Raw genomic sequence first — 13,222 nt, 5'->3', positions numbered from 1 at the left:
TCCAACATAAATCTTGACATCGCAATCTTGAAGAAGCCTTAGATATCTCATTGGCGAAGTGTGAAATTTCATCATATCCCTCGTAAGCTTAGAATGGACATTCCAAACCCTTTCTATAGCCTCTGTGATAATTCCAAAATTTGTCGCGACTTTTATCCGAGTAACCTTCCATTGACTGAAATGAAAATGAAATCCAAATATTGCTCTATTATGGTTAGATCAACCCGTTGCTACCCGTTATGTTTTTTCTTTTATTCTTATATCTTTTTGTCAGACCAGTAAATAAGAAGCGGCCTGTTGGTCTAGTGGCATGATTCTCGCTTTGGGTGCGAGAGGTCCCGGGTTCGACTCCCGGACAGGCCCTAAACTTATTATTTTACATAGAAGAAGCGTTTTTGTCACACTATTTTTTGAGAATGTCAAGAAGTACATTCTCTGTAAACCATGATGAAAATTTATTCGAGCAAGTGCAATCAATTACAATTTTTCACAACGTATCAGCTCAGCTATAATCCACCGATAGCAACTTGCACAGAAACTAATTTTACTAGTTTTACTTTTGCAAGTTTTTAATTTTCTTTTCTTCACAAACGACCGAGATTCATGTGTTTGGACCACTGTTTATTCTGATTTGCGCTTTTCACCTTAAGTAAAGGGATGTCACGTTACCTAATTGGTCAATACCCTTGCTGGTTATTGGTGTGACTTTTCCATGGATAATAACGAATCAAATCTGAAGCAAAAAGTAAGTTGGACGTATGAAGGGCGCCGTAGCTCAGGTGGTTAGAGCGCCTGTCTAGTAAACAGGAGGTCATGGGTTCAAATCCCATCGGTGCCTATTCTCATTTCCCTCTTTTTTTTTTTCATAAGTAGTGGACTGAAAAGCAGGCTGGGGCCGTTTTTTTGGTTCGTCTTATTTATCTTGTGTGAGAGGGCAAACAGAGACAAGAAAAACCATAATGGTGAACACTAATTCTCGCACTTTCCTTGGAGGTCAAGGTAGGTAAACAATACTCGATCACTTGTTCTAGGGCAAAATGGTGGTCCATGGACAAATTTGCCAGGAATTGTGGGAAACTTAGACACGTTAATTTGCTAACAGTGTTGACTGGGGTGTCCGACTGGACGTAAATAGCTTACTTTTGCACTGAGTAGAAAACGTATTGCTTGTTCTTTTCTCTTCAATGATAAAAAAAAAAATTGTTTAATCATACATTAGAGGCAACTTTAACCCTTTAACTCCCAGGATTGACCACGAAATAATTTCTCCTTACAATATCGATGTAGTATCAAGCAGACCAGTGATGAGAACAAAGAAAATATCAATTACTAACTTATATCTGGCAGACGGTTAAAGAATTAATACTGAAATCTAGGAGTGAAACGTAGGAAACTGCTGAGTATTCAAGAGGTCTGGATAAAAGTCGACCACAAGCCATAGGAATAATATGATGTTTACAGGATATTATCTTGAAACTACGATTTGTTGTATTATGGGATAAAGGAATAACCATTGATCCAACCAATAACATTTAAACATGAAAGAGCTGAGTGTCCTTTTGACCCGAGTTCAAAGATCCGCCGTGATATATTCATCAAGACGATTACTACATTGATTAAAACGAAATCGTATTCTTAAAACAAAAGTAACGCCACGAAATTGAAAGAGAAAATTATCATTACAACAGCCAACTTCCGGAAGCATTGCATCGTCTTTTTAAACAGCTTTCAGGGACTTTAAGCAAACCACAACGGTGACGGTAACGAGAACGTGGCCCCAAAGAAAAGATCTCATGGTCAGATCAAAAGCTCAGCACGCGCGTTTTAAAATTTTGTATATTTCTTAGCCATCCTCTGCAAAACAACAGGGAGTTTAGGAAACGACGACGGTGACACCGTGGACAATGTCGGTTAAAAAATGAAATTATATTCTATCTACGAATTTGGCGTTACTATAAAGTCATTTCGTTTATTTCATTTATTTTATTCCCCACTGTCAAAACTATCTCGAAACTGAATATGGAACACAGCCCTAAATTAGAAATTTAAAAAAGTAGCAGTAATTATTCTTCTCCAGACGACGCAAAGTTTGGTTATTTCACGTTGTTGTTTTGCAGAGGACGCAAAGAAATTTTCAAAGATTTATAAAACACGTGCACAGCCATATTTTCACAAAAACGCTCGTTTTTCACGAACGGCTTCTTTGTTTTTCCAAGCTTGGAAAAACAAAGAAGCCGTTCGTGAAAAACGAGCGTTTTTGCACAATTACTCTGTGTAGTGTTTGAATATGTAAGTAAGTAGCTGTTCTGGGGAAATCGTGTACCAAACGGTTCTTATCGGTAATTTTTATCTAAGAGGACCAAAATCGAGGACTCACACCCTTTTTAACGACTTAGCTAGTAAGTGAGGTGAGGAGTGTGAGCGATGTTAAAAAAATGGCTCGAAATATATTAAAAAGTGTTAAACTGGTACAATAATTTAAAAAAATTTCCTTCAAGGTTGGTCTTGTATTATGAACCTGTTGCAGTGTGTCCTCAATATGGACTGACACGAAGACATCTGAGAGGAAGTTGACGCCTATTCTGTCTGAAACAGCAGTTCTAGTAAGCTATCATATGATCTTTCAGTGGAGGTAAATGTTCTACACGGGAAGAAACAATACGTGGTCTGCAGGTTCACTCGGATACAAACAGGCTCCTGGCGCAACAAATCGATCTGGTTCAGAAGTGATTACTTGTTCTTTGTCGTGTTCAAACAAACTTCCACCGTGGAGATGAGCTTCAGACCTTGGAGATGGGAATTCAGGTGATGATTGACCAGCGTAATCGCCAACCGACGGGTCTCCATGACCATTGACAGAAAATGGGATCTCCATATAATCTGTAGATAGTTGATCGCCGGTTCGTCGAGTAAATATTTGATGCGGCACCGGACAGCAGCACGGTGAAAGACAACAGCATCCATCGTCAAAAATGAATGAAGCAGGGTCGCGCAGAATTATTTCCACTTTCTTAACCAAAGACAGCCAGTGCATGGTGTTCAAGCAAAACAGCGAAACCTCTGATTTGAACAAATTGACGGAGCTGAACCAGTGATGGGGACAATTTCTAGACTTCAAAGCATCTCGAAGCTCCGCTAGCAATACCAGGAAACATTCTTCTATGTTTTCCTCCACCCAGAAACCAACTGGTATTTTTTCAAGAATATTCAAGAAAATAGTTTTGATGTGATAAGAAGTAAGTCTTGGCTCCACGGGTTGAAGATGGTCTTTTAGGATAATTTTTAGAGCTAAGAAACATTTCCTCGCTGTGTCTGGGACAAGTTTGGAAAGCTCCACCTCGGCGAGGGAAAACGAAAATCTCCAGCTCGTTTTATTCTTGTCGCTTGGTGCTGGTTTGGCCACAAGATGGCAACCAAGTGACAAGATTCTCTCTACATCTGTTGCACTGGGCCAGTACCTTGGACGAGAAGACCAGTCACTCATGTATGGCCACTCAAGGCAATGGATACAGATGGTGAAGTCAGCCTCGAAAAGAGGAGCAATACAAAGCTTCATCGTGGGCCCCCTGGAGCTGAAACTGACTTTGGGGCCGAAGTCGATTGTGCCAAAACAACATGTATCGCTGGGTAGATTGTCCACGGGCATGTTTTGAACAGCATCAATCGCCTTCTGTCTGTGAAGGGTTGAACTGACAAATACTTTCTCGACGCTGGGAGTGAAGTAAGTAAGGTGAGCATATCCCGTGAAACCTTCCCTGCCACTGACAACTGGCTCAACAAGGAGATCATCCTGACCGGAAAAGGAAGCTTTTACTCCTGAACAGCAAAACATCATGTCAAGGTCGGCATCTAATGAGCCTAAGGGTGCCTTTCCGAAGCATCTTGGTTTCTGCGAAATCATCATTGCGATGCCAAATCTCTCTACTGTGCTTCCTGAGAAAAAATAATTGGTTGGCCTCCATCCCTTTTCCAGAGCAGTCTGAACGTCCGATAAATAGGGTAGAGCGTTAGTTTTTAGTTCTTGAAAATCTTGCTCTGTGGGAATTTCTTTGTCGATGGTCAAAATGATCTCTCGAAGAGGAACGGAACTTCTTCCGGTAAATACAACTTTTCTGTGGCCATACGCAACGGGAAATAACAAAAGCTGCAGGTAAAAAGAAAAATACTTCCTTTAGGTACCGAGGTCAGGCGAAAATTAGTGGAAATGACAACAAAGTGAGTGCATATTTGGAAACATAGACACTAAATAATTGTATCTGTTCGTGACGAGTTGATAGAAAAGTGATATCTGATAGACCATTAAACCCTCTGACAGTGATACTGAGCTGCTTTTCGACGATTGACGGTTAACTCTTAGGCCGTTTGACGGCTGCAATGTCGGTTAACCCAGGCCCTCTTCTTAGAAGTCCAAACCATCTAAACACGAATCCACGTGACTTGGATATTTGTTCTTAAAAAAAAAAATCAAAGGAATTTTCATAAAATTAATGTTTAATTGAGAGTCTTGATTGCAGGTTAGCTTTGATGGTGGAGGGTTTTATTTATTTTTTTTTATTTTGACGGTTGACGGCTAGTTTTTAAGGCCTTTGACGGTTGACGGTTAATTTTTGTTTAATTTTGATTTTGACGGTTGACAGTTATATTTTGTTTTCGATTTTGACAGTTGACAGTTAATTCTTAGGCCTTTGACGGTTGACGTCAATTAGGAAGATATATCTCTTGGAGTAAAAATTGATGTTTAGTATGTCTGTTGTTATTTTATTATGAATAATGAATGCTATGTTAGTATCCTGCCCACTTTTCCTATTCTCTTTCATTAATAACAATGATAATAATAATGATAACAATGACGATAACATGATAATGAGTTATTTTTAGGGCATTACATCATAAAATCTGAATGCTCATACAAAAATATTAGTAATTTAGGATCCAGTAAAACCTTTGCAATAATCAATTACATTGTAAAACTGAACAAAACAAGGAACTAGACCGACACGCTTAAAGACTGAATAAAAAGGTTTAAGTATGTTTTAAAAGTATCAACGGACGGGGCGCTCCTTAAGTAAACGGATGGTCGTTCCAAACGGTGTGGACACGAGATGAAAAAGAACGACCATCATAGTTCTTTGTCCGGCCTGTACAGTCGCAAATTGTCAGTGGTGTTTGAGCGAAGACGCCCGTTCGGTTGATGTAAAACTAGAAAATTTGCAAGTACCTAGGAGGGATTTACTTATAACCTTGTAAGTAACGAAAATAAGCTTAAATATGATACGTTCATGCACAGGTAGCTAGTGTAGCTTAATTACGGAGAATTGGAGTTACAGTAATGTGTTCCATATTCCTTGTTTTTGTGATTGGTCGGGCGACCGAGTTCTGGATATGTGGGACCAGTTTGAAGACCTCTTTATCAGGACGATCGTACAAGAGACTGTTACAAACAGTCCAAGATCGTACAAGAGACTGTTACAAACAGTCCAATTCGGGTGACACAAAGGCGTGTATCAGTTTTTCGGTGCTTGATTGATCGAGGTACGGCCGAATAGTCCCAATACGCTTGAGGGCGTAGGCTGCAAACTTGAATAGGTTACTAACATGAGTGAAAATCGTCAAGCACCGATCGAGAGTCAACCCAACATCACGCGCGTTTATGCTTGTGTTAATTTCAGAGCCTGAAGTATTCTTTTTAGCTATAAGTTGACGCTCTAGACAACGAGATGAAAATTGGACCTCTCTCGTTTTCGTTGAGTTACACATTAGTTAATCCCATGTTCCTCCCGGCTCCCGCCCCCTGTCCCCTCCACTAGTGGCATGTACAAAGACATGCTATCAATGGAGTCAGCTATTTTTCAATATTAAAGTATTAAGTCAATTATAAAAATATTTTTTAACTGCCGCTTTTACAGGTGAAAATCAGTGAAAATGACGATAACCTGATCTTTTTTTTTGGAAATCTTTGGTTTACCAATTCTAAAACTTCTTCCAGGTCTAAAACTGTTGTTGGCAAGCAGCCAGAAGAGAAGATTCTTTACATCGTTTCACGGAAAATATTGATTTATATTTTTGACGGTTGACAGTAAAAGTCTCTCCTTTTTGAGGAATGACGGTTAGATTTTAAGCCCTTTTACGGCTGACGGCTTAACCCCGTCAATGAGACCCCCTCAAATGCGCGCCTAGTGCACTGGGTTCAAATGACCGACTTAATAGCATCATTGAATATTGTGAAATAAAATGAGTATCGATGAGGTGTCCATACCATGCACGCTCTCAGTATCGTCGTAATCATCAAAACCCCAGAGGTTAGAAAAATATAGGTAATTACGATAAATCTTGGTTCCATGTCCCACGCAAACAACGGGATCATGATGAAAGTAATCATGGGCATATAGACTAAGGTTGACAGGAGGGGAGACAAGATAGTTGACGCGCCGACACATGATTGTAGCGTCTTACTAAGAATGCCCATGGATATTGCACAAATGAGCACTAAAAGACACATAATGATCGTACGTAGAGGAAGTATGATTCCGCCAAAAAAGAGATATTCTATCCCTCCTACTGCAAAGGTAGCAATAAGGAGATACCAGAGGACTGGAAAAATGAAGGAGAAGGTGGAAGCGTCTTTGATGGTCCTTATGCAACAAAACGGGTTCATGATTATTACACCTGAGTAAAAATAAATAAATAAAGATAATTTCTACAGATTGAATCCGACAGAGAGCACATATACAATACAATACAATACAAACTTTATTGACACTCCCTAAGAGGGCTCTTCAGTGACAATTAATAATTAAAATAATAAAAATGTTTAATCTATAAAGCTAAAAATAATTACGAAAATTACAACTAAGAAACTTTAAGAAGGTACGATAAAATGGGTAAGATAAAAACTAAGAAACTTTAAAAAAGGACAATAAAAAATATATGATATGATTAAAAACTAGGACCGAGGAGAAAGAAAAGCAGAAAATAATTTGGCCCTAAGTTTACGCTTAAAATTAGAAGAAGAATTACAAAGTTTAAGATCATTATCTAAACTGTTCCACAGGCTGACAGTGCAATAATAAAAAGTTCTTTGTCCAGATTTAGTTTGTGTAAATGGTGTCAAAATCCCAAGGTGCCAAGCCTAAGCACACAACAACAGGAAAGCTATTTTAAGAAATATGAAAAGGGAGCAATTTTTTCGATCGAATTAAAGAGGCCTTTTTCTCGAATTGTATCTGTTCCAATGCTATGGAGGCACGATGAAAAAGAGGACGGCATGTTGCACACCTGATATATGGCGGGATGGAATTCTACACAGTAGAATTTCACGCTTTTCCTTGAGAGTTCAAAGTGATGTCGATCTTTCAACCAGTCATTCGTGCGCCTCGCTAAATACTTGCCAAGGTACATACTGACTTTTTGAGCCTTAATCATTATTCGGTGCAAAAAGGACTGCTAACGACCGAAATTAAACTCGGACTATCTAGCTGTTCTTTGACCGTACATTTTTTTTTAATGGCGAAGGTAAAAGTTGTATGACTTCTAAAGTATATTTCTCCGTCAAGGAAATGGAGAAATTGAAAGAAGGCCTCAAAAGGTAGGAATGTGACAGCAATGTAGACAATTGCCGAGAAAAGTAAGCAGATTTGAGAAAAACATAGAGAAATCAAATCACTTGAGTTGTTCTCCGAATGAAAAAACCCTTTCAATTCATCACGCGCAGATCACTAATGTCAGACAGTTTCGAAACACGACGCGCGGATTTGCTCACTTTTGATGAACATCCGCTAACAAACATGCATGCCCACTGCTTTTACTAAACAATTTTTTTTATTTGCAGCCAGCGACCCTCTTCCTCGTAGGAACAGACATTTTGTCCAACAGAAGTCAATGTGCAATCGAGTCAGTGTGAAATGCAGACTGTACACTGTAGACTGTGGTGAAATGCAGACTGAAGACTTCAGACAAGGGATAAATAGCAGACTGAAGACTGCAGACAAGGGATAAAATGCAGACTCAATTCTAAAAGAATCAACTTTTTCTGACTGCGATTGCTATGACACTGGGGTCACATGGGATTTATAGTCATTCAGGGGTCGCTATTGCGACCGATACGGCCGGTCGCATTTGCGACTAAAGATCTTCGCGATTTTGCGACTGTTTTTCTATTTAGCCAATGAAAGAATTAAATTCAACATTCCTTAGCCTAAGGCTTGTGTCTTACATGTAACTAGTAGTTGCAGATGAGTGATGAAAGGCTATGGCTACTACTTTCAAGGCTTAACAAAGTATACATGAGCTACATGTATGTTAAAGCTACCTAACGTTGCAATTTGATGTGATGTGGTTCGAACTAAACGGAAATTAAAAATAAACCTATGTAACTTACATTGTACCGTATATCAATTGTGCATAAGGACAATGAAATCAACTAAGCCTTTATCTAATAGGAACCGATGTAAACAGAGTAACGAAATCATGCGACAATTATAACAAGTAAAAAAGACTTACTTTGGTTTAGCTCCTAGCTTGATAGCATATAACCCAATGATAGCGACAATAGCGAGATAGCTTGCTCTTAAATAGCGAAGATGTAAACTCGTTGTACAACGATAGCATGTGACTTTCACAAGAAACTCGTAACCTGATAAGTACACGTGCAATGTAATAGCTACGTCTACTGAAAACGTGATCAAATGTTAACACTACAACTTTACGTAATCAATCGAGTTAATCATAAGCGATAAAATAAAAGGATATAAAAATTGAACGTTTCGAAACTAACACAGTTAAACTTATAACAGGCGATTGACGTAAACTTAATTACTGGGTTACCCGTGGTAGCCCAGTCATAAAATGCCTTTGTTTTTTTGTCGTCTTTTTTTTTTTACTGGGATACCTGTGGTAGCCCAGTCATAAAATGCCTTTGTTTTTTTGTCGTCTTTTTTTTTTTTTTTTTTTTTTTCCTCCGCCACAAAATGGAAAAATTGCGCAATAGTACCCAGTGGTCATTGGGCCCTCAACACCATGACAACTAACTGTGATCCAATGAGGTGTTCACATACTGATCACGCGTGTTATCCCTCAACACCATGACAACTAACTGTGATCCAATGAAGGTGTTCACATGCTGATCACGCGTGTTATCTTGATAATGATTGACGTTGTCATGCAAGGACAGGGCCGGGTCACATGACGAGTCACGAGATTTTGCTTATAAAAATCTTTGGTCAGTTCTTTTGTAATTCAGCGTATTTGGATTGCGATCTCCTGAAGCATTATGGCGCAAACGCGCAAAATACTTACAGACGCATATACAAGTCGTATTAATCGCGGCTAATCCACACTGAAAGATGTTATTGAGCGGTAATTTTGGAACGGATTGAGTCGCGAACGCTTGAAAGCCATGAAAGCCTTGAATGCCTTGTAGGCTAAGTATGCCAATGTCTTAGTTGAAAAACGTCCACTTGTTGTAAAAAGCAAAATATGAAATCTGAAACCAAACTGCATATACTCTATGCAATCTATTGAACAACACTACTACCGTGAGACTGAAGAACATAACTATAATGGGTGCAAACTGCTTGTGAAGAAAGACGACATGTTGGATTCACTTGATGGCAAGGAACGTAGCTACGATAACAGTACGAATGGTATTAATTTCACGATCAGAAAGGTGAATCTTATGTTTGTTTTCATTGTAGTTGCATGGATATTCTTTTCTAATAAATACGTGATCCAAAACTGTGTTTTTTGTGTATAATGTTATTATGTTAAATACTGTTTACGCAATTGTCTCGTCACAGGCAGCGCAAGCTCACGTCTCGAGAAAAAGATGAACGCGTCACGCGTTGTGTGACTCGGTGTTAAGTTACGAGAGGAACTGCACGTTATAAGGAATAGTATAGGGAACGAAGTATGGTCGATTTACAACGATACATATTTCGAAATATGAACATTTTTCTCGTAAAATCAATAAAACTTACTCATACCCTGTGGATCCGTTGTATTTTCTGACGATTTCTGCCGTTTTAAGCTTGCTTTACCATCACTGTTATTCACGTCATCTACTTTAATTACGTTGGTAAAATCTGTACAGACTCACACCAACCAACTCGCGCACAAAGTAAGAAGACTATATTGAAGGCTTGAAATAATATTGCGATCGATTTTCATCAAGAAATGGGCCAGGAATATTCCACAATAGTGCAAATAATCGTGAAGGCGGATCGCAGAAAAGCGATTGCGTGACGCTCGGTAAGCTGTAAGATGACATATTATTATATACCAGACGTAAAAACTCTTCAGGTTCTTAGTCTGCATTTTGTATCCACTCTGCAGTCTGCAGTCTATATTTTGTATCCGGTCTGCAGTCTGCTGTCTGCATTTTGTAGTAACAGGTATCCGTGGCACCAATACAGTTTATTTTTGGTTATAATTTATTCGCAAAACACACATAATCTACCACAAAATACCTGTGAGTGAGGTAATTCGACATTTTCGTTCTTTCCCACATTAATATTCTTCTCTCCTTTGGTAAGAATGTAGACATCACTCACAATGTTTTAAGTAATCCACCCACCCTACTAAAAAGTAACTCTTGCATGCATAGCATGCCTATGTTTTGAAATAGGTGTATGCCCTTGGCCAGACTTGAGCGCGCTACTTCAGTATACTAGTCCGATACCCGTAGTATCGCTACACTTGATTCCAAGGATCCAGTACCATCCAGGTATCCCAGTTATCCTGCTCACAGGGTCTAGTTTTTTTTTTTTTTTCCTCCGCCACAAAATGGGAAAATTGCGCAATAGTACCCAGAGGTCATTGGGCCCTCAACACCATGACAACTAACTGTAATCCAATGAGGTGTTCACGTGCTGATCACGCGTGCTATCTTGATGATGATTGACGTTGTCATGCACGGACAGGGCCAAGTCACATGACGAACACGAGATTTTTGCCCATAAAACTCTTTTGTCAGTCGTTTTGTATTTCAATGTGTTTGGATTACGATCATCTGGAGCATTATGGCGCAAACGCTCAAAATACTTATAGACGCATACACAAGTCGTATTGTTCGCGGCCAATCCACACAAAAAGATGTTATTGAGCGGTAATTTTGGAACGGACTGAATCGTGAACGCTTGAAAGCCATGAAAGCATTGAATGCCTTGTATGTCTTGTATGCTAAGTATGCCAATGTCTTAGTTGAAAACGTTAACTCGTTGTAAAAAGCAAAATCTGAAATCTGAAACCAAACTGCATTTACTCTATGCAATCTATTGAACAACACTACTACCGTGAGACTGAAGAACAAAATTCAAATGGATGCAAACTGCTTGTGAAGAAAGACGCCATGTTGGATTCACTTGATGCCAGGGAACGTAGCTACGATAACAGTGCGAATGGTATTAATTTCACGATCAGAAAGATGAATCTTATGTTTTTTTAACATTGTAGTTGTATGGATATTCTTTTTTAATAAATACATGATCCAAAATCCCGTTTTTTTTTGTATATAATGTTATCATGTTAAGTATTGTTTACGCAATTGTCTTGTCACAGGCAACCCAAGGTCACGTCTCGAGAAAGAGCCAACGATTAATTCACGAACGCGTTACGCGTTGTGTGACTCAGAGTAAGTTATGCTAGGAACCGTTGAAAATTTGAACACGTTATTAGGAATAGTATAGGAAACGAAATATGGTCGATTTACAACGACAAATATTTCGAAATATGAAGATTTTTCTCGTAAAATCAATAAAACTTACTCATACCCTGTGTATCCGTTGTAGTTTCTGGCGATTGTTGCCGTTTTAAGCTTGCTTTACCATCACTATTATTCACGTCATCTACTTTTATTACATTGGTAAAATCTGTACAGACATCACACCAACCAACTATGTTGAAGGCTTGAAATTATATTACGATCGATTTTCATCAAGAAATGGGTCAGGAATTTTCCACAATAGTGCACATAATCGTGAAGGCTGATCGCGGAATAGCGATTGCGTGACGCTCGGTAAGCTGTAAGATGACATGATATTATATACCAGACGTAAAAACTCTTCAGATTCTCAGTCTGCATTTTGTACCCACTCTGCAGTCTATATTTTGTATCTGGCCTGCAGTCTGCTGTCTACATTTTGTACTAACAGGTATCCGTGGCACCAATACAGTTTATTTTTGGTTACATTTATTCGCACAACACACATAGTCTTCCACAAAATACCTGTGTGTGAGGTAATTCGACATTTTCATTCTTTCCCGCGTTAATAATCTTCTTTCCTTTTGTAAGAATGTAGACCACTAACAATGTTTCAAGTAATCCACCCACCCTACAAAGAATAACTCTTGCATGCAGAGCATGCCTGTGTTTTGAAATAGGTGTATGCCTTAGCCAGACTTGAGCTCACTATTTCAGTATACTAGTCCGACACCCATAGTATCACTACACTTGATTCCAAGGATCCAGTACCATCCAGGTATCCCAGTTACCCTGCTCACAGGGTCTAGTTAGGTTTGGAACCAGGGTTCCTGTAATTTCCGTTCGCCTTCCTTATTTTCTTGCTCCTTACTTGTAATCATTTATATTTGTAATTCATTTGCTTCCTTTAACAGCCACTATTTCGATCCGAGTGATAACAATAAACTTCCCAGCCTTCTCACCTCTCTCTTGTCCAACATGCTCAAACATGTCGGGTTGTGCTTTGGAATGTTACTTATGTGCAATTCAAGTCTCATGGGAAAACTGCGCAAAAAATCTCACAAAGGGGACTTGCGCGCCTAACCTCTACAACTGTGCAAAGTTGTATGCTAGAGGCAACGGTGAAGTTTTTGCCAGAGGCTGTGACACCAGTTATGAATGTTCCATTCAGGAAACTTTTAATGGTTTGGTAATAATTGAATGCACCTTACATTGCTGCAGAGGCGATCTTTGTAAGAGAGCTTTCAGGCTTGAGCTTGGCGCAGTGATCTTAGTGTCTTCTCTCTTGACAAGTCTTAACGCTATGTACTTTATTTTAACGAATGAACTATGAGGAAATATCCTAAAACACTGGGCACCTTTAATAGCAAAGTTATCGCAAAAAATTAATCTTAAAAAGTAGTGCACTTTTAAGTACTGATGATTCAAATACAAAGCAATGTAATTGCACTGCTGTGAAATCATAAAGAAAAAGCGGGCTCCGGTGTTTCGAAGGGTGGATAACGTTATCCGTTGGATAAATCTCTA

At 39.0% G+C, this 13,222-nt stretch overlaps 2 protein-coding genes, 1 long non-coding RNA gene and 2 other non-coding genes across 5 annotated transcripts; 4 read left to right on the top strand and 1 right to left on the bottom strand.

Moving 5' to 3' along the window:
• The first annotated feature begins 291 nt into the window (after positions 1 to 291).
• On the top strand, positions 292 to 363 carry Trnap-ugg (transfer RNA proline (anticodon UGG)). The gene has a single exon. It is a non-coding gene; the product is annotated as a tRNA-Pro (tRNA).
• Positions 364 to 764: 401 nt separating this feature from the next.
• Positions 765 to 838, top strand: Trnat-agu (transfer RNA threonine (anticodon AGU)). Its single transcript has one exon. It is a non-coding gene; the product is annotated as a tRNA-Thr (tRNA).
• A 1,586-nt stretch (positions 839 to 2,424) lies between these two features.
• LOC113685649 (uncharacterized) lies at positions 2,425 to 8,785 on the bottom strand. The gene is made up of 3 exons (XM_089192081.1): positions 8,500 to 8,785; positions 6,257 to 6,666; positions 2,425 to 4,144 (listed from the first exon to the last, which is right to left on the bottom strand). The coding sequence occupies exons 2-3, from the start codon at positions 6,653 to 6,655 to the stop codon at positions 2,642 to 2,644; spliced, it is 1,902 nt and encodes a 633-aa protein (XP_089048207.1). The 5' UTR covers positions 6,656 to 6,666; positions 8,500 to 8,785; the 3' UTR covers positions 2,425 to 2,641.
• Positions 8,786 to 9,539: 754 nt separating this feature from the next.
• Positions 9,540 to 9,984, top strand: LOC149035187 (uncharacterized). The gene is made up of 2 exons (XR_016182470.1): positions 9,540 to 9,664; positions 9,795 to 9,984. It is a non-coding gene; the product is annotated as an uncharacterized LOC149035187 (long non-coding RNA).
• Positions 9,985 to 12,683: 2,699 nt separating this feature from the next.
• On the top strand, positions 12,684 to 13,028 carry LOC149035186 (uncharacterized). The gene has a single exon (XM_089192475.1). The coding sequence runs from the start codon at positions 12,684 to 12,686 to the stop codon at positions 13,026 to 13,028; it is 345 nt and encodes a 114-aa protein (XP_089048601.1).
• The last annotated feature ends 194 nt before the right edge of the window (positions 13,029 to 13,222 follow it).

The sequence above is a fragment of the Pocillopora damicornis genome, chromosome 13 (assembly GCF_964200805.1).
Source record: "Pocillopora damicornis chromosome 13, jaPocDami1.2, whole genome shotgun sequence".
Lineage (NCBI taxonomy): Eukaryota > Metazoa > Cnidaria > Anthozoa > Scleractinia > Pocilloporidae > Pocillopora > Pocillopora damicornis.
This window is presented reverse-complemented; position numbering and strand designations above follow the sequence as displayed.